Raw genomic sequence first — 22665 nt, forward strand, 5'->3', positions numbered from 1 at the left:
CATATTTTCTGTAACATGACCAGGAACCCCAATTAGTGTACCGCGTCCCCTTGCATGGCGAGCAAGCTGCGGGCAAGGTGCCTCGCTCCTCTACCGCTGCGTGCGGCACAGGTTGCTATTCCCAATTATAGTCCACGTAGATGGTAAAGTATGAAAAAGTAAAAAAATCTATATTTAAAAAAAAAAAAAGCCATGTTGACCTTTCACGTGTCGACCATTTGTCCATGTCGACCATGTCAATGTTGACCTAATGAGTGTCGACCTTAACATTGTCCACCATCTGAACCGATACCAATTTAAATACCGTTTGCATTACATAAAGACTTCTTTTTTTTTTTTTAAATTGCATTCACAGATTCATCAGTAATGTTCCCACCCCTTCACAGAACCTGAGATGTTTCACATTGTAATTCCATTTGCTGTGTAGCTGCATGCAAACTGTCACGCCGAGTAGAGGCTGGCAGCAGTGTCCCTCATTAGGATTACTGATTGGATGTCTCCCTCTATGGCCACAGAATACTTTTAGTAACTTGTATACAAGCTGACAACTTATTGTATCTGTAGTTCCTCTGGTGAATGAAATGTGCAGTGCTTGCAGTTGGCAACTGGGTAACATCTGGGTGTGATATAAGGATCTCTACGCTCAATACAGTACCTTTGCTTTGCTAAGATGCTGGGAAACTACATTTTTTATTTAATAAAAATGTAGTGCTTTTGATACACTGAAGATATTTACCAGTAGAACATACAGTCTTGCCAATTATAAGATACTTTACTCTTTTTTTTCCAATGCTTTCATAGAGTTAAAAAAAACCTTGATGAGAGCCAAATGTGACACTAATCAGATTACAGTTTCAGGCAAATGTGTACCATGCACATCATTCTATCTGCTCCTGCCTCTATTTTACAACTGCTGTAAATGTAGCAGACATCGAGCGCCAGGGATCTTCTCTTTGTTCAGAAATGTTTAATTTGAATGAGCATCTTGTTTTCTCAGATTGTTGCCAATTCCTTCTTGGCGAACCCCACCACGTCCGCTCTCTTTGCTACAATCCTGGTGGAGTATTTGCTGGAGAGGCTTCCGGAGATGGGTTCCAATGTGGAGCTGTCCAACTTGTACCTCAAGCTGTTCAAGCTGGTGTTTGGCTCGGTTTCCCTGTTTGCTGCAGATAATGAGCAAATGCTTAAGGTGAAAGGAGAATTCTCAATGCAGTGTAGTCTTTTAATTAAGAATCCTGTTTGTGTCATGCCGGTTCTAAATATGGATATGGTCTGTTGAATGTACTGTCAATGCTGACTGACAATTGTGCCATGATTATATTTATACCACCTAAGCTCATTGAACCTGAGTGCCGGTCCATCTCAGAACCAAAAAAGAAATAAATGTGTGTGTATATAAAGAGATCTATCTATCTATCTATCTATCTATCTATCTATCTATCTATCTATCTATCTATCTATCTATCTATCTATCTCTATCTATATATGTATAATAAGTAATAAGAAAGAAACCCGACAATTTCGGCGCACTTTTGTTTGGGGGAAAAACGTTCTAACCACAGATAATGTTTTGTTGCCTTGTGTGTCTAGTACAAAGAATTGTACATGCTTGTAAATCAATAGGATGCTTTTTGGGCTTGTTGGTACATGGTGTCGGACTGGATATGTGCAATATCTTCCACCTGCAATAGTATGCTCCAGTGAGCTGTTCTGTATGTGATTACCTAACAGCTGGATATTGCCCAATTTGACCACCCTGCTGTTTCTCAGATGGTGGTCTTAATGGAAACACAGCAGCCTATATGGTCAGAGTAAGATTGACAGATTGCACACAGCTGCCGTCGCAGGTAGACTGCATGAAACCTTCGTGGAGAATTTGCGTATTATTATGTATTTAGTGCTAATTCTTCCATTAGACAAATGCAAATAGAACATAACAATAAGTGACTTGTTTACAGTTCTTAAAGGCACATAAGTCTTGGTTTTTTTTTTTGTCTTTGTATTTATTAATTGGTGAATGTTTAGTGGGGTATCCAATTAGCTGCTGTAATTTGCAGCGGCTAATTGGTTCTCTGTGGGCTAGCCAATTAGCCTCGATGCGTCATGCACGTCTCTCTGATGCCGGCACTTATGGGGATTATGTTTTGCATTTCTCAGGCACGTGCGGCTTTTCACGGGACCTATGTATTTTCCCACTAAAAAATTGGTGTTTTTCGTGGGACCTAATTGGATAGGGTGATTTAAAAAAACAAACACAAAAAGCACCAGTTTTTCATGTTTGCGGCATTATCGCAGGTAATTGGCTACACCCTTCGTGTTTTAGTGCTTTCTTTGAGCTAAACGCATCTTTCTTTTTTAGCCACTGTGGTTTCTGACATTGGAATTATCAGTCGTGGCATAGTACACATTGTGTTGTTCTTACGATCTATAACAGGTGTAGGCAATGGAATCATGCAGGGTGTAGTCCAACAGCACTGACGACGAAGAGAACTAATTGTTTCTGTTTTTTCCTCTTCCTCTTCTACAGCCACATTTGCACAAAATTGTGAACAGCTCAATGGAGCTTGCCCAGACTGCCAAGGAACCGTACAATTATTTCCTGCTGCTCCGGGCACTCTTCAGGTCTATTGGCGGAGGCAGTCATGATCTTCTGTATCAGGAGTTTTTACCGTTGCTGCCCAATCTCTTGCAAGGTGAGTCAAACGCTGCATGAGCAGCCCCTTGTATTGTGACATTTCAAGTGGTATCTTACTGACAAGAGTAAGTGGGAGTTTGGGGCCTGTGCCTATAAATTAAGTAGACATTCATGTCAATATGCAATTTACTTCTGCATATTGAATGAATGTCTAAATGATTGATTGGTGTGTGGTTGATCCAATGCATTGAAACCTTTCGACCATCCTGTGATTTGGTTGAGCATCATGGCAGATGTACCAACTGCCTTGGTCCCTAAGCAGGAATGACACGCACAATTGCTGTCCTGTAATATTGCATTGCTAGACCTGAAATTGATCTCTTCTTTTTTTTATTTCAGGGTTGAACATGTTACAAAGCGGCCTGCACAAGCAGCACATGAAGGATCTATTTGTGGAGCTATGTCTCACTGTGCCTGTCCGGCTGAGTTCTCTTCTACCATACCTCCCCATGCTGATGGATCCTTTAGTGTCGGCTCTAAATGGCTCCCAGACTTTAGTAAGTCAGGGTTTGAGGACCTTGGAGCTCTGTGTGGACAACCTGCAGCCTGATTTCCTCTATGACCACATTCAGCCTGTCCGTGCTGAGCTTATGCAGGTAATGTGCATTTTCGTCACTAGGGGGCAGCATAAGTGCAGAAAACCCGGGGAGTAGTAGCAGGAATTGTCTTCATATCCGCACGAATGATGACCATTTAGTTTTGTCTCTCCGGTGATTTCAGTGGTATTTTCTGTGCATCTGTTCCTCAGTCTGGATAATCAGTGTAAAATATTATCCAAGACTAAACCTGTGAAAGTAAACTTCAGGCTTTCTTCTGTTCATTTTAAATAGTGTGAGATGGCAGAGTGCCCACAGGCCTATTACTGTCAGTTGTTGTGGATTTTATTTTCTGGTAATTCTTTTCCTAGGATACCAATGTATACCTATTCTCTTTTAAGCGGCTAGACGTAGCTTCCATATTCTCGGACAGTGTGAAGTCTGTGGTTCTTTTGTAGCCTGGTTGGGTTTTCCATGGAGGCTATAGCATAGATTGAAGGGCCATGTAAGGCTCTAGGCCCACTAGTTCTCCTGCTTCTAAGAATTGAATCTACCAATTGCAAAGAATATACGAACACTGGCACATTTAAGAATGATATTGGCTTTGTGATATGACGCTGAGAGGCTTCAGAATATGGGGATTCCTACCGTGCATGAGTGTCATAGTGCTTTGACTCAGTAATAAGCCAATCAGTGTTATCCTTGGCATATAAGTATATCATGCAAACAAATCAAAGAAATCCCTGTTGTTCCAGGCACTGTGGCGGACCCTACGCAATCCATCAGACAGCATTTCCCATGTGGCGTACAGAGTGCTAGGAAAATTTGGAGGGAGCAATAGGAAAATGCTGAAGGAATCGCAGAAGCTACAGTATATTGTAACTGAAATACAAGGGCCCAGCATTACTGTGGAGTTTGCCGACTGCAAGGCTTCTCTTCAGCTTCCAATGGAAAAGGTAACGTTCGATTCTTCACGACAAGACGTCTCAGTATGCATCGCAGATTATTTACCATGTGCTGGAAAGTCTAAATTGGAACCAAATTTTTTTTTTTTTTAATGTTTAAATTGGCTCTAGTAAAGCTCCAGGCCTCCATGTAAAAATAGTCCCATCATCATGGAGGAAAGTCAGCTATAAATCATAAGTATTAAAGTAGTTTATCTAGTTTTATCACAAAATGATTTAACATTGTTATGTACTTAGGGATAACATGGGGCTAATACTGTAGGAGTACACAGCCACACGGCTTTGGCCACGCCCACACAGTACTAGTCACGCCTCCTCCGCTTCACACAACAGGCCCTTGAACAGTTCAGCCCTAGGCCCATATGGCCCTTACTCCGGCATTGGTTAGGACAGAGTACAGAAAGCAAAAAGGTAGTGAAGTGGAACAGTAACGAAATAGTGATTAAAGAAAAATGGAATCATCTGTGTACATCTGACAATCAGAGTTAAAAAGTATGTTACAGATATTTGGAATTCAGTATTATGAAGAAACACAGAAGATACAATTACAATTTTAAGTTTAATTAGGTGTAGATTTTCCCAAGGAGAAATTCCTTGACCAATGAAGAGGATCAAAAATCCTGCCCCCCCCCCCCCCCCCCTTTTTTTTTTTTTTTATTCGTTGAAACAATACTCTGTCAGCTTTTCTTTTTTTTTATCTTCACTGTTTTTATTTTGGACATGGCTTAAAAATTAAATCTAAAATGTTAATTGATGTTGAAAATGGAAGTTTCTTTCTTTTTTTTTTTATGTTAAATCATTTAAAAGGTTGTTTACTTCTGTGTATAAATCTATCCCAGAGGCATATGGTGATATTTGGTTTTGTTGTGATCTTTAAAGGTCAGTTTCAGATTCACATTAATTATGGTTTAATCAGGTATGAAATGCATGTTAAAATCAGGTGAGCATTTAAATGTCTTATTCAACACTCCTTTAAATTTGATTTTTTTTCCAGCTGCATTATATGGTTGTGTGAGGTTATTGTAATAGCATATTTGTGCATCCTATTCTTATTAGGGTAGTTAGACCCCTGAACCTCTCTGGTGGGAGGTGCTGTAGCCCTCTGCTTCCACTGCTAAAATTCCCATAATAAAGTATATTGTTTATTAATAATCACAACTATTGTTTCAAACACTTTCAATGTTCTTAAGAGCACTAAAATAGTGTTTAAATGTAACCAAATAAACTGAAAATGTGTTTTATCTTATAATTTTTGCCATTAATTTGGCAACCCCTGCATTTAAGGAAAGTGTTTTGTAACTTGTTATATGGGCCTAATTCAAGGCTGATTGCAGAACAACATTTTCCTCTAATGGGCAAAACCATGTGCACTGCAGGTGGGGCAGATATAACGTGCAGAGAGAGTTAGATTTGGGTGGAGTGTGTTGAAACTGAAATCTAAATTGCAGTGTAAAAATAAAGCATCCATTATTTACCCTGCACAGAAACAATATAACCCACCCAAATCTAACTCTCTCTGCACATGTTATATCAGTGCACATGGTTTTTTGCCCATTAGAGGAAAATGTTGTTTTGCAATCAACCTTATTTATTAGGCCCTTTGAGTACTACTGGATTATGTTTTCTCTTTATTCACAAGAGTAAAGTAATTTTTCCTCTGCTTCCTGGGCAGAGTCCTCAGTTAGTGCTGTATCAGAGGAGGAGCTGATGTTGGGATAGACTGGACAGGCCTACAGACGGGATGCAGTTAAAATACTGGCTGTCGGGATCCAGCATTCAGGAAACCAACGTCGGAATCCCGACACCCTGTGAATTACTGACAGCCGGAATCCTGAACATTACAGGTTATTCCCACTCGATTGGTGGATCAACGCCACCAACTGAGTGGGAATATAACCTGTGGTGTGCTAAGCTGCCTCACTGCCGGGATTCCGGCAGACAGGATGCCGCTTTTCGTTATACTGACAGCCGGCATCCCGTCAGTCAGTAAAACATAGCGGATCCGTACAGGCAATTCAGATTTCACCCATTATAGGGGGATTTGTCTGCCTCTTAGGGGTGTGATTGTGAATAGGGAGCTGCAACTGTCCAATCAAATGCCTCATTCATTTATCTTTAAATGGTAACTTTTGGATTGAGTGATGCTTTAATATGTTTAATGTTGACTAATTATTTAGATGTAGGTAGGCAGATGTTTATAGTCTAACTTGTTTGGCTGTGTAAATATACAGAAAGTTTAGTTGTAGCAAGTTAGGAGAATTCACTATTAAAACATTCTGTTCCTTTAAACAAGTTTCCTAGGCGACACAGGCCCTGTGTGTTTCTGTAAGGCGTTTAATTACTGTTTGCTCTCTCTAGGCCATCGAGACAGCCTTGGATTGTTTGAAAAGCGCAAACACTGAGCCGTACTATCGGAGGCAGGCTTGGGAAGTGATCAAGTGTTTCCTAGTGGCGATGATGAGTTTGGATGATAATAAGCATGCCTTGTACCAGCTCCTGGCACATCCAAAGTAAGAATTGTTTTGTCTGGCACACATTGCTCTCATTCTGAGAACACCCGATTTCTGAGCGCAATAAAAGGCAAAGGTGTGTGTCTGTATGTAATTGCGAACACAGGGGGCTATATACTAAGCCTTGGAGAGTGACAAAGTGGACAAAGATAAAGTACCAGCCAATCAGATCCTAACTGCCTTGTTACAGGCTGTTTTTGAAAATTGACTGTTAATAGCTGGTTGGTTGGTACTTTATCTCTCTCCACTTGATCTTTTGTTCAGGTTTGGTCCAGTCTTCACAGAGACTGAAATGCACGGAAACACACTTACACCAACTAGGATTTGGCTAATTTGCAGGTGTCTGAGAGCTGGTGATAAAGGGGTCTGTTTACTAAGCCTTAGGGAGCGATAAAGTGGAGAGAGATAAAGTACCAGCCAACCAGCTCCTGTCATTTGCCAAACACAGCCTATAACATGGCAGTTAGGAGCTGACTAGCTGGTACTTTATCTCCCTCCAAGGCTTAGTACATAGACCTGAAAATACGCTATCGCCACAGCTAGGCGCTTTTGATAGGCTGAATTTCAAATTCACTTCTGAAGCATATATGTGCATTATTAATTGATGTGCATATACTATATGATTGTGTAAACGTATATATTCCACACCATAGCAGGTTTTATTTAATCAAATCGGTCCTAATTCACTATCAAAACAAAGGTTTGATGCACTTATGGCCTGGTTGGGTGCAAATGTATTTTGATGTATGTTCGCCTGACACATAGCTGGCTGCTGATGCATCGTCTGTTTCTAGAGAATTAAACATATGGAGATGTTGCTCTTCTTTTAAATTATTTTCTCTAACAGCCACTAGGGGACACTGGGATGCTCAGAAGACACTGGGGTGTTATTTTCTCAGTATCCATTGTCGGACACTGGATTACTATGGGGTATAGAGTATGGTTGCAGGGAGCTTGGGCACCTTGAATTTGCAAAAAAAAACTCAAGCTCCTCTCCCTTTTATAAACCATTGGCTGCCTGGGCACTACAGTTTTGTCTAAATAAGGTGGGTAATTTAGACCTGATCGCTAGGCAGCGATTTTTGCACTACTGCGATCAGATAGTTGCCGCCTACAGGAGAGAGTGTGTTTTCGCTGTGGAAGTGTGCGAACGCATGTGTAGCAGAGCTGCACAAACTGATTTTGTGCAGTATCTGCGCAGCCCAGGACTTACTCAGCCGCTGCTATCACATCAGCTTGTCCGGGACCGGAATTGACGTCAGGATCCCTCCTTGCAAACGCTTGGACATGCCTGCGTTTTTCCAAACACTCCCAGAAAACGGTCATTTGCCACCCACAAACACCCTCTTCCTGTGAATCTCCTTGCGATCGCCCGTGTGACTGTTTTTTTCGCACCATCCCGTCGCTATGCACCAATGCCCGGTGCAGTCACACGGCGCGCCTGCACATTCCGGTGCATACGCATGCGCAGTTCGGACCTGATAGCAGGCTGTGAGAAAACGCAGCTCAGCGTTCAGGTCTGAATTAGGCCCAAAGTCCCAAAGGACAGGCCAGGAGTAAAGAATGAGAAAGAGCAAGTCTCTATTAAGGACATTGAAAAGAACCAATAGATCAGTTGTCTTATGCAAGTCCTCAATCCTGTAGACAGAAATCTTCAATGCCCTGATAATATCCAGGGATAAAACAGAGCCCTCTTGGTCTGGAGCCTTATCCCAGTCTAACCCAGGATCACACATTTTTGTTTTTAAGAACAGATGAGGGAAATACTAAAAATCATTTTTGGCCAAGATCTCTAATCGCCTCTGTTCGCTGGAATGGAAATCGCTAATTTACTAACAGTCATGTTGGGTTCAGTTTTGTCTTTTCGATGGTGTATCTTGTCTTGTGAGATGTGAATTTAGCAAAGAAAAAACCGGCACTGGATCAAGAATTGCGCAGAAAGATGTGTAGGGATCTCTGTATTTCCAACAACCATCGCCGGACTCTTACCGGTGGGGGGGTAATGCCACAGCCAGGGCACACACTTGACAGGGTCCTCCGGCCAAAGCATTCTGTCCCACAACTAGTCACCCCAGCCTTGGGATTCCTCTTAAAGTGGGGACATCCCAATAAAGGAATCTCTACTCCTGAGGGTGAATCCCGGAGCTTTCCCAAGCGCCCCTAGGCATGTTGATAGCATTTCAGTTAAATTTAGAATAATAATGTCTTTTACAGGAGGACTACAGGTCCCAGCAAGCAGGCCCCCCTGCATACTGCCACTTGGAGAACCACAAGTCTCAGCATGCAGGGCATTAAGGGCCCGCTGGTGCCTATAGGCCACCTGTAATTAAATATTAAAATAAAGAGTGTACACACTCACACTGTTGACAGTATAACTTTAATAAACACAATCTCATAGACTCCCCTTGTCACTGATGCCGCTTGGTCCACTTATCCAAGCAGGAATTCACTACATGGAGGGTTGAGAAGAAACCTATACTCCTCTATACTTGCGACGATTGGTCCTATTCTCCAGTAGCACCCAGGGCATTAAAAATAAAATAAAGAACTACTCGAACTAGGCCGGACCTACAGGAGCCACAGTATATGTGTACACACATATAGCTCCTCTCCACAAATGATGGAATCCACTTGGTTTCCGTCATATGCAGAGCCGCCTGCCAATCAGCGCCCATTACCGTGGGAACAGACTACTGATAGGCTGCAACTGTCCTGACTGTCAATCAGTAGCCAGGCTGCTGTTGATTGACAGTCAGGGCAGTTACAGCCAATCAGCGTTTTTCTTGAACCAGAACCGGCTCACAGAGTTTGATTTGGAACACACTTGGATAAAAAAAAAAAAAAAAAGTAGTCCGACACCTGTCTGTGAGTCAACAGGGACTAGTAAGAGTATGTTCTCATATGGTAAGAAGACACTGCTGACCAGTGTCAAACAGAAGGCTCAAGAAGATCATCTGCTTTAAGGAGTCTACTCCAATTATTGAGAATCCAAATGCGAGTCTGGGCTGTAGCTAGAAACATTTTGCAGCAAGGTTGGAGAATTTGCCTTGGTCAGAGCATTGTTTTCTGTTATGGAGGGCTGTCACCCGAGTTTGAAGGCAGCTACAACTGTCATGATCTTTGTGAACACCCTTGGCACTGTAGTCAGGCCTGTATGGCCCAAAACTGAAAATGACTGGAATGAATGCTAAACAGGAGGAGGCACTGCTGTACCTTCCTGATTGGATTATCAAGGACGTGTCCTTGATGTTGTCGGACCCCATGAACTCTCTTCATTCCATGCAGTTGATGACTGTATGAAACGACTCCATCTTGAACCTGTCTACCATGTACAGGAATCTTAGACTTTCACGGCAAAATCCTGTGTAAGTCTCCTTCCTGCTAGGACTGTATTTAAAAAAAAAAAAAGGCCTGTGCATGGATTTTAAAGAGATGCCTCACACCCAGGTATTTGTAGAGGAATCAGACTACCGGTCACAAAAGTGAAGCATAAGGGGCTCCATCACAGTAGTTCCCCTTGTGGGCCATCTGCCCTTCATGCTGACTACGCCCTAATAGACCTCCCCACTGCTTTCCCTGTAGATTAGAGGGCAAATGGGGAGGAAGAGAAGTTTCTATTTTTTTTTCTGGTATACTTAGCAGTGGGAAGCCACACCAATGGATCATGGGATGCTACATCGTCCCAAGGCCAACATGACAGGGGTTGGGTTTGTTTTGCCAGCGGTCTGGATCCCGGAGGTCAGCATACCGACCCTGGGATCCCGACCGTCAGAACGTGGGTGGGGAGTGCAAGCGCAACGCAGCCCCTTGCGAGCTCGGTGGCTCACTGCGCTCTCCACAGGTTCTATTTCCACTCACACTGCCTGTGGGTTGGCATGCTGAACATCTGCATTGGCCGCGATCGAGATACCGGCATCTGCATCCTGACCGCATCTCCACGACAGCCCTTATTGTTATAATAAAGCCAGTGTTGGTTGCCATATCTGGGAGCTCCTCATTGATACTTCTTCCTCAATACTGGGCACCTTGGACCTACCTTCCTCGTGCAATGGCTGAACTGCAGCTAGAACCCTACTTTCATAAACCATGTAGCCACTTACCTTGCTGCCACACCAATCTTAGTTGAAAGTGGCCATGTCCCATGTTCTCCTCCACCCCCCCTTGCCCCAAAAGTTGAGTCCACGGCTGAAGGATACTGATGCATAGTAAAACAGGCACTGTAAAAATAACAGATCCACGAAACAAACGCTTAACACCAGTGGGCATGTTTCAATATTAAAGTTCTCATGTTGCCAATGGGGGGTATAGACTGGGAGACGCTTGAGCCATTTACAAGGAAATTTACAATGCCCAAGCTCCTAGTGAGCTGCACTCTCTACCCTATGGTAATCCAGTGCCCCCCATTGGAGAAATATATATTTTTAATTTCATATATAGTCAACTTAGTTATTTATTGTAGTGGTTGTGTGAGCTTGGAGATAACCTTGTAATAAGAGTGAAGGACGTGGGTGTATACAATGCTAGATCCCTGTTTATACTATTTCTCTTTATTGTAGCTCAGTACATTGATTATTACTGTATACTTGGAGGTTAGTGAAAGGTGCTATTGTGACGATCTTTAGCACATTTAAATATAAAAAAAATCTTCCCCTTTAACATCCATGAAAGGCAGGCTGTGTAATTGCTGGTTCCCTTTGTTGCCTATTCTCAAATTCTATGGAGCCTGTTTGTCTGGCAGAACTACTGGCTTTCAGCGCTCACTGTCAATTGAGCCATCTATCACGTTTCAGCTTAATAGGTGACAAAATGAAATAGATGAGCTGAATTAGCCCTGTCCCAGGTGGAGGATGTATAGGATGAGAAGCTCATTCAATAGCAGAATTTATGGTACTCATGCTCTATTGCTAGTGGTTGTGTTTTATTTTATTTTTTCTCCCCCCCCCCCCCCCCCTCTGTTTTCCAGTTTCACAGAAAAGTCTATCCCCAGTGTCATCATTTCACATCGTTACAAAGCACAGGACACGCCAGCCCGCAAGACCTTTGAGCAGGCCTTAACTGGAGCCTTCATGTCTGCTGTCATCAAGGACCTGAGACCTAGTGCTCTTCCATTTGTTGCCAGCCTAATCCGCCATTACACTATGGTCGCTGTAGCTCAGCAATGTGGTGAGTCCACATGTGATATACTTCAGCAATTGCTCTTATTTAGTTATCCGAACTCTTTTCTTTCTATTGATTACCACAGTGGTGTTTTTAATAACTCTTTTAACATACTTGAGATACATTGATCTCTATAAACTACTATAGTATATTAGCCCTGGCATATACTAGGTCACCTCGGCCAGTCACTTCTCGCCACCTCTCTATCCCTGCTGTGTATATACTTTACCCTTCCCGGTGCAGAGCCCCCATCCAGTTCTGTCCAGTTGCTGGATGCAGTGGGAGCTGTTGACAGGCCGGCCTTGCTCCCTGGCTCCCAGGCTCATACTGTGTAAACCTGTTGGAGCCGGGACAGACCGTAGCAGATTATTAGATGGATTCACTTTCTTTTAACTGTACTGCTGTCCATAACATTTTTTTCCAGTATATTGATACCTGTATTCATTTTTGTTAATGTTCTTGTTTATGTTGCATGTGTTGTATTGTGTCACGCGAATCAGCTCCTGGACCAAAGTACAAATTAATCTGTACGCCTCTTTTCTTTTTTCCTATCTTTCACAAATATATGTAAAAGTACATATTAAAACAAATCGACTAGTCTTAACGCTAGGCTGTTTTAGCACACCCTGCCCAATTTTTAAAGGGCATAATGTGGCATGCCCCTTTAGCTGTGCCATACTAAACTGTGCATGGCATCTATTCACATTAAAGGGAGAGCATTGAGGAAGCCCAGCACTTAAGCCCCCATTACAGACATTGAGGGGGCTGCACCACCCTTAATAGTGATGCTGGCGCGGCCGTGCCCCACTCCCTGGCCGTCCGCGCCACCTTTTTGTAACGTGCTCATCTGCACTGCCGGCACCCTACCAGGAACAATAACAACTAAAGCCACTTTTACACAGAGTGTCTTGATGTAGGTTATTGCTGGGTTAACGCGTGTCGTTGCTCAATGTAAAGGGGTTAATCCAGGTATATTTCAGGGTTGGTCCCGAGAAGGTCCTGGGTTAGGTGGTACTGTGAACAGGTAACCCAAGTTAACAGATCCAGGTTCCACTCACCGTATAGGCAGATCCGCATACCCATTGTAAAGAGATGTCATCTCAAAGTGCTGAGTGGTGCCCACCCTGGAATAATCCAGATCAGTGCCGTGGTGTGAAAGGGGTCTGAACCGGTTTGGAACGGTGTTCCAAATACTGAGTCAAACCCAGTACTTTGGTGTAAAAGGAGTATAAGTTATCTTACTGTCTTCTTTCTACAAGTTAGTTATATTTTCTTGTATCCATTCTAGGCTTGGAAACATGCACATCTATGCATTGGTGAATGTTAGTAGCGCTTGTTATCATTTTCTCATCACTGATTGCATATAAACACAGTAAATGGTGTCCCTGATATGTCCTCATCGCCAATCTACCTGTAACTGGGTTTCATTAGTTACTGTTGGAAATACTGCTAGCATAAACTTAATTATTTCATAGAAGTTGACGCAGAAGGCTGTTTGAAGTGGGGAGGGGGCTGTCTTGGGACAATCCCAAGGCTACTTAGCTATAACTGCTACCCAGAACACGCACGTTCAACAGTGTTTTTAAATAGGCTATGAGGCAAAACTTCAACATCTAAAGTAGATCACACAGAGGGGCCATTTATATTTTGACTGAATATATATGTAAAGGTAACCACTTGTTTGATGGGTCCAGTAATATGTTGCAATATTACGAGAGGTGTGCAATAAGTTTCCAGATGTAAAGTGCATAGGTAAAGTTGACAACATCTGACTGTCTAATCCCTGACTAAAGTTCTTGTGAAATGTCAAGGCACAGAACCATATACACGCAGCACTGCACACCGAAGAAGTCAGCATGTTCACTTCCTTCACAAACTCATTATGAAGCTCAACAGAGGCCACTGGAGAGCCATGATCTACTATGACTGCAAGAGTGTCATGCAACAGCAGAAGTGCTTTGACCCACTGTATGCTGCTTTTGTGGAATAAGCACTGTCCCGAACCGCTGTGTTTGAGTGGCTTGCAGAATTTTGGTGTGGAAGATGGTTCCTGGAAGATAAGTGCTGCGGCCCACCTGTGTCCGCCATCACAGAGGATTACATTGCTGCCGTGTGGGCCATAGTTGAGGTGGATGCCAGGGTGACTGCTACCCAGTTAGAGAAAGAGATGGGTATCTCATCAGGATCCATCTGCTTAATACTCCTTTAAAATCTAGGCCTGAGCAAGGCTTCTGCACGCTGGGTGCCCCATCAGCTGACTCGAGAGTAGAAGGAGGCTCGGGTGACTTGGTGCTGCAACTATGATGTCCAAGTTTAAATTGTGACTTAAACTCTGTCTGGGAGATAATCAGTTGTGATGAATCTTGAATCTACAGTTTCGCCTCCAAGACTAAACACTAGACCCAGTGGACCCCAGTTAAAGGTGCACTGCAACAGACATTCTGACTTGAGTGCAGCGTTGCCAAGCAGATGGTGGCTGTTTTTGTGGCCAAGACTGATCCTGTAGCTACCGTACCACTTGTGCAGCAGTGCACTATTGCACCATGACTGGGGACTGGTACACCGACCAATGCCTGCCGCAAGTTGCAGAAGCCATTTCCATGCGCTGTCCAAGAACCTGCGCTAGTGGTGCACTTCTGTATCTTGACAATGCACCTGTCCACAAGTCCAGGAAAGTGGTGGATTTTCTGACCCATAAACGCATCCAGGAGCTTGGTCATCCTCTGTAAAGATGTCTTCTTTGTGTTCCCGCAAGTCAAGTGCAAGATGCGTGGAATTCGTTTTGAGTCACCGGAAGCTGCAGTAGAGACCTTCAACCAGCATGTAGAAGACATACCTGCTTTGTACTGGACCTGCTGCTTCACCAAGTGGTTCAAGCGCATGCAACTGTGCATAGACTGTTCTGGTGAATACTTCTTGAAGCGCCCAGATTCTCCTACCTCTTTAATCCTCTGATGAACTCTTTGAAAAAAATTTATATTCACTTTGTAAATTATAATGCTTTTTGTGCATCCAGAAACTTATTTCCCACCCCTCGTAGAATACTGTAGCATCAGAAAAAGCTTAAGTCACAACCCATGCCCTTACTTGTTTAGCGGAACAAAGATGTTTATGCCTTTTGGAAAGTCTGTAAAATAACTAGCATAACCAATTCTATACCTTGCATTGAATTGTATTTATATTACTTGTTATTTTGCCTTTGTAAATACAATTGTCTTTCCCGTTACCTAGGACCGTTCCTTTTGCAGTGTTACCAGGTTGGCAGCCAGCCCAGTACGGCCATGTTTCACAGTGAGGAGAATGGCTCAAAGGGAATGGATCCGCTTGTACTGATTGATGCCATAGCGATTTGCATGGCCTACGAAGAGAAGGAGCTGTGCAAGATAGGAGAAGTTGCTTTAGCTGTGATATTTGATGTTGCCAGCATCATCCTTGGATCAAAAGAAAGGGTACTGTCGTCTCTGCATGTTTTGGGGTCTATTAATCAAGCAGTGAAAAATGTGGAGAAGTGAGTCAGTGCAGAAGTTGCCCATGGCAAACAATTAGCATTGATGTAACATTTATAATTTGCATACTATAAAACTATACAGAGCAGCTGATTGGTTGCCATGGGCAACTTCTCCACTGGCTCACTTCTACACTCTTTTCACTGCTTCATGAATAGACCCCTTAGTCTGTCTAACCCTCTGTTGTCGCATGGTACATTTAAACGTGCGTCAAAAACTCCCAATAGATGGAGCTGTGTGTTAAGTACAAAAATAATGTGTGAATTTATTAAATTGGCCGACATAACGGAATATTAAAGTGACCTTTTTTTCCCCAGGCTTGCCAGCTTCCGTTGTTCTCTTACATTGTGGAGCGTCTCTGTGCCTGCTGCTACGAGCAAGCTTGGTATGCAAAGCTCGGCGGAGTGGTCTCAATTAAGTTTCTGATGGAACGCCTTCCTCTGATTTGGGTGCTTCAGAATCAACAAACGTTTCTAAAAGCCCTTCTCTTCGTCATGATGGACTTGACTGGAGAGGTATTAAATGTGTGCCAGTTGTACACACCTGCTGCGCTCTCAAGGCATTGTGATCTTTCTGCTCAGGGACTGCATGCAGAGGCAACCGTTATTGCGGAACATTTTGTGTGAATCATGTCTTCAGAGTCTCAGTTTGAATAATGTTACATGTGGGCAATGTTAAGATGTTAGTATATTACACATTGTGTTAAGTTTCCTTATTACTTTCTCTTTTATTGTTCTGGAGTTTCTACTTTGCGTTGATTTGGCTTCCAAGGTGACAGATTGTTACTGGTGTGTAATCTTAACGCAAGTGTAGGAATCATTGGCTTTATGCTGTATGCACATATTTGCTCTCACAACGGACTTTAATTGGTCCATGATTATTTTGCTGTGCAGCCTTTGTGTATCTGCACTTTTCTGCTCAAACACAGTCTCTTTCTAAAAAAGAAGTTGGTCCAAGTAACGTTGTGTGAGTCCTAATGATGGTCCCTTTGTTATGAAATAATATGCCCCAATCACTTGCTAGGTTTCAAACGGAGCTGTTGCCATGGCAAAGACAACTCTGGAGCAACTTTTGATCCGTTGTGCAACTCCGCTGAAAGACGAGGAGAAAACGGAAGACATCACAAATGCACAGGAGAAATCCTTCCACCTGGTGACACATGATCTTGTGCGTGAAGTCACCTCACCCAACCCTACTGTCAGGAAGCAAGCAATGCATTCTCTGCAGGTCCTGGCACAAGTGACTGGCAAAGGTGTCACCATGATAATGGAACCCCATAAAGAGGTGAGGAGGTGTTGCCATCATGCTTCTTGATGGTTTAGGACCATTGTAGGGCAGCGTCTGGCTAGCAGTAACTAAGAGCCACACTTCATTGAGTTTAGCTAACTTTACCTGGTGCCTTCAGCTGGGACACTCTCTTTTCACATGCTTAACTGATTGTATTGTTGCAGCATAGCTGAGCTTGCCATGCGGCAGACTGTTTTTGTCTTAAGAATACTTTCTGATCCTAAAATGTTTTTCGGAGATCAAAAATAACTATTAAGTCAGTATAAAATGTAATTCCGTTGCCTTTTAGCCACCATAACCGTATTACCGGTGCTTATTGACTTTCTAGGTTTTGCAAGACATGGTCCCTCCAAAGAAACATCTCCTGCGACACCAGCCAGCTAACGCCCAGATCGGGCTGATGGAAGGCAACACCTTCTGCACCACACTGCAGCCCAGGCTGTTCACTATGGACCTGAATGTTGTGGAGCACAAAGTCTTTTACTCCGAGGTATCTCTCTCTATTGCTTCGCTTTTGTCAGAAGGCCTGTAATATGTCCTTTCCAGGCTGTTTCATTCAGTGGGACCTATGCTTAAATCTTGGCTGTTCTTAAAGACCATTTTGATCTTATTGTGCAGAAGGCAACTTATTTTGCCAGTTTTTTGAGACCCTTTCAATAGGCTCATTTTGAATAATGAAACTTGACGTTCTGCTCACAAATCGTTAGTGATCTATTAGATAATGCACAGATCTGTGACAATTTGTAAGTTATTTTGTGTATGCGTTGCCTGAAAGTTGTAAAGCCGTGATCCAGTTATAAATTATGCAGTGTCTGATCCTCGGTTACAGGAGATTATAGTTCTGTCCATGGTTTGCGAAGTGACTACAGCATTATTGCTTTTGTGAGTTTATAAACTGCAGCCACCTTTGCCACTACACAGACCACGTTCTCTTCATTTCACAGCTCCTAAACCTCTGTGAGGCTGAAGATGCAACACTTATGAAGCTGCCATGCTATAAGAGCCTCTCTTCCCTTGTACCACTGCGAATTGCTGCTTTAAGTAAGTCGTTTGCTTTCTTATTCCTACATTGTGCATTGTACTGACAGTAGGAGGGTTTAATAAGTGGTAGATTCATATCAACCCGTTGTCACTTGCATGGTTTTGTAGAGGAACATATTTGGCAAGTGCTGTGGCTATTAAAGTTATTCGCTATGTTTAACGTTGTGTTCTAAAAAAATTGATTACATGAATACTTTTTTTAATATAGTTTTTTGGGGGTTTAATCCACTCTTATGTGGCTTTTGCTACAGGTCATTGTCCTGCTTGAATTTACATTCCTCCTTCAGCCACAGGGATAACACTGGGTGTAGGCTTGTGAGCTGGAGTCTGGGCACCTAATAGTTAAGAGTTCTTTCCCAGCAGCACATGCTCCCTCTCCTCTATACCCTGCCACAGGCATCCAGTTTCAGTTTGGTGCCTCATGGAGAACGGCTCTGCTTTTACAAGGGCTATCTGTCAGTCAAAACTAAAGCCACACTGTGAGCGCTGTCGCATCAGCATCGTAGCACATGTGCAATGCGGCAAAGACGCATACACAGAACTTAAACCATTGGCTAGTTGCAGCGGAATCTTATCTACGTCCACCGCTGAATGAGGCCTGTAGGAATGTTTTCCTCCAAGACTCGTTTATATCTTGCGCTGTTATTTTTACCTGTGTTGGCGAGTTTTTTCTTTTGTGGCTCGGTTAGATAATTGACTTCACAATGGGGGTTTAGAAGAGGGAGGACCTGAATGTCCTCATGGAGGCTTCATAGCTTCATGATACCAGGGTCCCCAACTCAGAGAGAAGGTTTAATAAAAGTATAAAATTCCTGTTATTTGACCCCCTAAAGATAACGCCTGGGTTTCATTAGGGTGAATTGCTATGTATTTTACTGCGTGTTTTTTTTTTTTTGTCATTAAAATTGAATTATTTTTTTATATCGTTTTCAATCACATACTTTTATTTTAGGTTAAATGTTGATTAATGGTAAGAATTTAAGTCGATGTAAGGAAATTAAATTGTGAATAAAGTGTCAGAGGGCGAATACTTTATGTAGCAGCCGTATGTTTCCGAGTTTGCTGTGATCACTACTTGAATGGATTTCTTGGCTCTGAGGTGACTTTGGATCTCTCCTGTACAGATGCCTTAGCAGCGTGCAATTATTTGCCACAGTCCAGAGAGAAAATCATTGCGGCACTCTTCAAAGCCCTTAACTCTACAAACAATGAGCTTCAAGAGGCTGGAGAAGCCTGTATGAGAAAGGTGAGCTGCTCAGGAATGTGTTTTTATTTTGCATATTCCATTGAGACACCAACCTGTTGTTTAATAGGTACTTTGATTGTACACATGTTCGAGAGCTGTAGAAGCCTAATTATGTTGTATCTAATTATACTGTGAAGTGGTGGCTACACGTACAGGGTATATGAAACACTACAGAAAATAGTAGGTATGGTATTTAGAGTGGATATATGACACATACAGAAGACTAGCAGTGAGTCTGCAACAATAGCGCTCTCGGGTTGTCATGGTGATCTCTGATTCTAGGTATTAAGCGAGTAATGCAGCTAGGCTGGTGTGAGAAAATCTATCAGATGCAGAAGCTATTGAGAATTAGTTGGCGTCAGCTAATAATTACCTATAGTCCACCATGATCTTAACTGGGTTTTTCCAGGAGATTGATTTCTGAACAGTTTGGTTCTCAGTTATTGTGTGTTTTCAAACTGGTTTTATTTATTTGATGTTAGCTTCACCTTGTTAATGCCTTTACCTTAGATCATATAAGCAATTTTATGCCCTTTGTAATGTTAATTCGCTCTGTTCATACTCTCTGGTAGTACCATAGCTGCCTCTAGTCGTCATTGAGAAGTTGCCCTAAGCAGCCAATCCGCTTTAAGGAAACGTTTATCAAGTACACTCTATAAATGATAGGTAGATTTTTGATTGGCTGCTATGGACAACATCTTCACTGGTCAACTCCACTCTTTTCACTGCTTTGTACATCAACCTCAATGTTCTTAAAGCAGCAGTTCTTCACTTCAGTCGTCAGAAACCTCATTAAGGTCTATTGATAGGAAGATGTGGAATAATGATTGGTCATGACTACCCAGTGTAAGAGCTAATGTATCTTCTGGAACGGTTAGGAGCAACATACACCCAGAGTTGTTAACTATGGCATATAGGCCTATAAGATATACATTTCTGGCGTTGGTACAGGTGGTTCCCCATGCATTTCTGGTGCTGGTAGGGAGGGTTCCCCATGCATTTCTGGTGCTGGTAGGAGGAGGGTTCCCCATGCACTGTCAGTGATTTGCCTTCATCCATTTCATACGGACAAGCAAAGACTGGCTCTTAATTTATCAAAACACACATGAAGGGTGCATATGCTCTTTAGATATAACGAGCATTTATGTATAGTAGTGCACACACAGGTCTTGATTCAGAGGCAGACGCAGTATCATTACCATACGCAGCTGACCAAAGTTGTAAGTGTGTGCTTGCGCCTGAGTCGCACGTTGCACGCTGAGTCAGTGGGCATTCCTGGGAGGAAATGGTGGGTGGTCGAAGCAGGCGTGTCTCTGAAAGCAGTTGCGTTCAGAGACGTACAGCCGCTCACACAGGGCGCCATACTCAGACGGAGAAACTGCACCTGCCATATGGCTGATGCAAGGTTCAGTGGTGTGGCCGATTGTGCATCTAAAGATGGTCCAAGATGGAAAAGCACCTTCTCAAGATGCTGTAAGTGGGCGTCTCAATTTAGAGGAATCGACAGCGGCATTAGCATAGTACACTGACTGGTCTGTGGCAAAAGACTAGTTGCGTCTGCATCCGTCTCAAAATCAGGCCCATAGTGCAGTATCTGTAACTTTAATAAATGTTCCTTTGTTTCGACAAAGCATTAGGTTGAATGAGAAAAACACATTTACCCCTCAGTCCTTATCCTTATGCTTTGAACTTAAATGCATTTATTCACCCCATTCAGAGTTTTACTTAAGTTTGCCAGTGGGCTGTCCCTATTTGTGCACTTAGGGCCTGATTCAGAGATGCAAGACAAATCCTTCTGTGTGATCGCTCACAGTCCCCGCCTCAGCTGCGGCATTTAGGGGCGAAGCTGGGTCAGCAACGGGGACCGTTGCAGTCATGCTGAGCCCAGGGTTGACTTCTTGGTCCTGGCGGAGGAGTTCTTCGGCTTACTCAGATGGCCAAAGGCTGCAAACGTCACGACTCTATATCCTACAGATAGCTCCTGCAGCATTAGAATATTAGCTGTACGGTATTGTTCGTCCGCTTCCCTGCGTTTGTGCAATGCTGTATGTCTCTGAATCTGGCCTTAGTTTGGTAGCTATCGTAATCATCACACACATACGCCTGGAAACAGACCTCTAACGCTGCATAGCCCGCCATCTACACGTCCTCTCTGTGACCTATGACTACGTGAGAGCGCTATAAAGTGGTGGAAAGCCGCTGCGGCCCATGGGGGCTGGCTATAGGTATACAGATGGGTCAGTATCAGGTTTTGTTCTAGATCAATAGCTCTTCTTGAGAATTTTATATATAAGTGAAATAATTTTTAATTTTTTTGTGTTTTAAGTTATCGGAGATTGTTGAAGGTTTAAGAGCAGCAGTATTCTTGATTGGATGAATATGCTTTCAAAATACTACCAGCACTCTCTAGGCCCTCAATAACAAAGTGTGCCTTTCCCATTGCAGTTCTTGGAGGGTGCCACCATTGAAGTGGACCAGATTCATACACACATGAGACCGCTTCTGATGATGCTGGGAGATTACCGCAGCCTGACCCTTAATGTTGTTAACCGGTTGACCTCTGTCACGCGACTTTTCCCGAACTCCTTCAACGATAAATTCTGTGATCAGATGATGGTAAGAGTTGGTTATAATCCTAGTTAGCCGAGCAGCGAACACTCCTAATGATTACTTTCACCACACAACTTTATTTTTATGGGGGTTTAATGTAACAATGCAAGTTCTAACCTATGGAATTGCTCATTGTCGCCATAGCAACACCTGCGTAAATGGATGGAAGTTGTGGTGATTACCCACAAAGGAGGACAAAGGAGTGAGGGAAATGTGAGTATATATCATGCTGACTTTTGTGTAGTGCATCTTTATCTATGTTTTTGTTCCTTATCATTGTCCGTATCGATGCTATATTTCTTATTGGCAGTCCAGTTAAGGGGGTATATTTTTTCCCCTCTTACAACACAACTGTAGAAAAGCAATATTATAATGGATTTGTGTGACTTTTGAAAATGAACATAATGGTTGTTAAAGATGGATTGTAGGCTCCGAGGTCTAGATTGGGGAGCTTGATGAATGAGTGACACTGCTGAGTGCTCTCTGCAGCCCTGATCTGTTACACTAATACAGCTTTGTCCTCACCTAATGTATTGTAGCATGTAAAAGTACTTTCAGCCATTCTATACAAACACGATAAAGAGATAACGAAGTGAAATCTGGGTGGAAATAAGTGCTACAGATATTTTGATTCTATTTATTGCATTATCCCTTGATTGTCATGTGGATGTAATTGCATAAGTGAATTTACTCTCTGCGGTCTTTCATGGGGTTGTCAGGGCCCACATCGGGGGGGGGATGAGACTGCCAGGACTTTTGTCCTATGCATGGACAGAGAGGGGGCCCGCCTTGGGCAACTTCTCCACTCTTTACACTGCCACAGAATTCTCTGCAGTGCAATAATTGGCAAGCTGCAAGTTTCCCAAGCATGAAGTAAGGCGGTATTGGGAGTTATTGAAGTCCCACACACTGGGGCTGTATTGCAGTTTATCTGTAGAAATTCAGCAGTAGTGACAATTATAATGAAAGTAATTTGTACCTGACAGGAATAAATGTCAATAAAAACCAAATATACAGAACACTGTTCTTTCTGCCTGTGCAGGTTAATAATTCCAATTAAGCTGCATTTTTATTTGCCACCATAAATATTCCCTCTTTTTATAAAGTCTCTA

The 22665-nt window shown here is 42.8% G+C and overlaps 1 protein-coding gene across 2 annotated transcripts in view; it reads left to right on the forward strand.

Moving 5' to 3' along the window:
* TRRAP (transformation/transcription domain associated protein) overlaps positions 1–22665 on the forward strand; it is a 212749-nt gene that overhangs the window by 31750 nt on the left and 158334 nt on the right. For both annotated transcript variants that reach the window (XM_063934508.1, XM_063934509.1), the window contains exons 18-31: positions 998–1189; positions 2528–2693; positions 3035–3291; positions 3987–4187; positions 6555–6706; positions 11670–11869; positions 15095–15312; positions 15687–15884; positions 16393–16653; positions 16985–17146; positions 17601–17697; positions 18822–18943; positions 21389–21559; positions 21698–21766. In XM_063934508.1, the coding sequence (XP_063790578.1) occupies positions 998–1189; positions 2528–2693; positions 3035–3291; positions 3987–4187; positions 6555–6706; positions 11670–11869; positions 15095–15312; positions 15687–15884; positions 16393–16653; positions 16985–17146; positions 17601–17697; positions 18822–18943; positions 21389–21559; positions 21698–21766 (2466 nt within the window). The remainder of the gene's footprint in view (positions 1–997; positions 1190–2527; positions 2694–3034; positions 3292–3986; positions 4188–6554; positions 6707–11669; positions 11870–15094; positions 15313–15686; positions 15885–16392; positions 16654–16984; positions 17147–17600; positions 17698–18821; positions 18944–21388; positions 21560–21697; positions 21767–22665) is intronic.

This window comes from Pseudophryne corroboree, chromosome 7, assembly GCF_028390025.1.
Source record: "Pseudophryne corroboree isolate aPseCor3 chromosome 7, aPseCor3.hap2, whole genome shotgun sequence".
Taxonomy (NCBI): Eukaryota; Metazoa; Chordata; class Amphibia; order Anura; family Myobatrachidae; genus Pseudophryne; species Pseudophryne corroboree.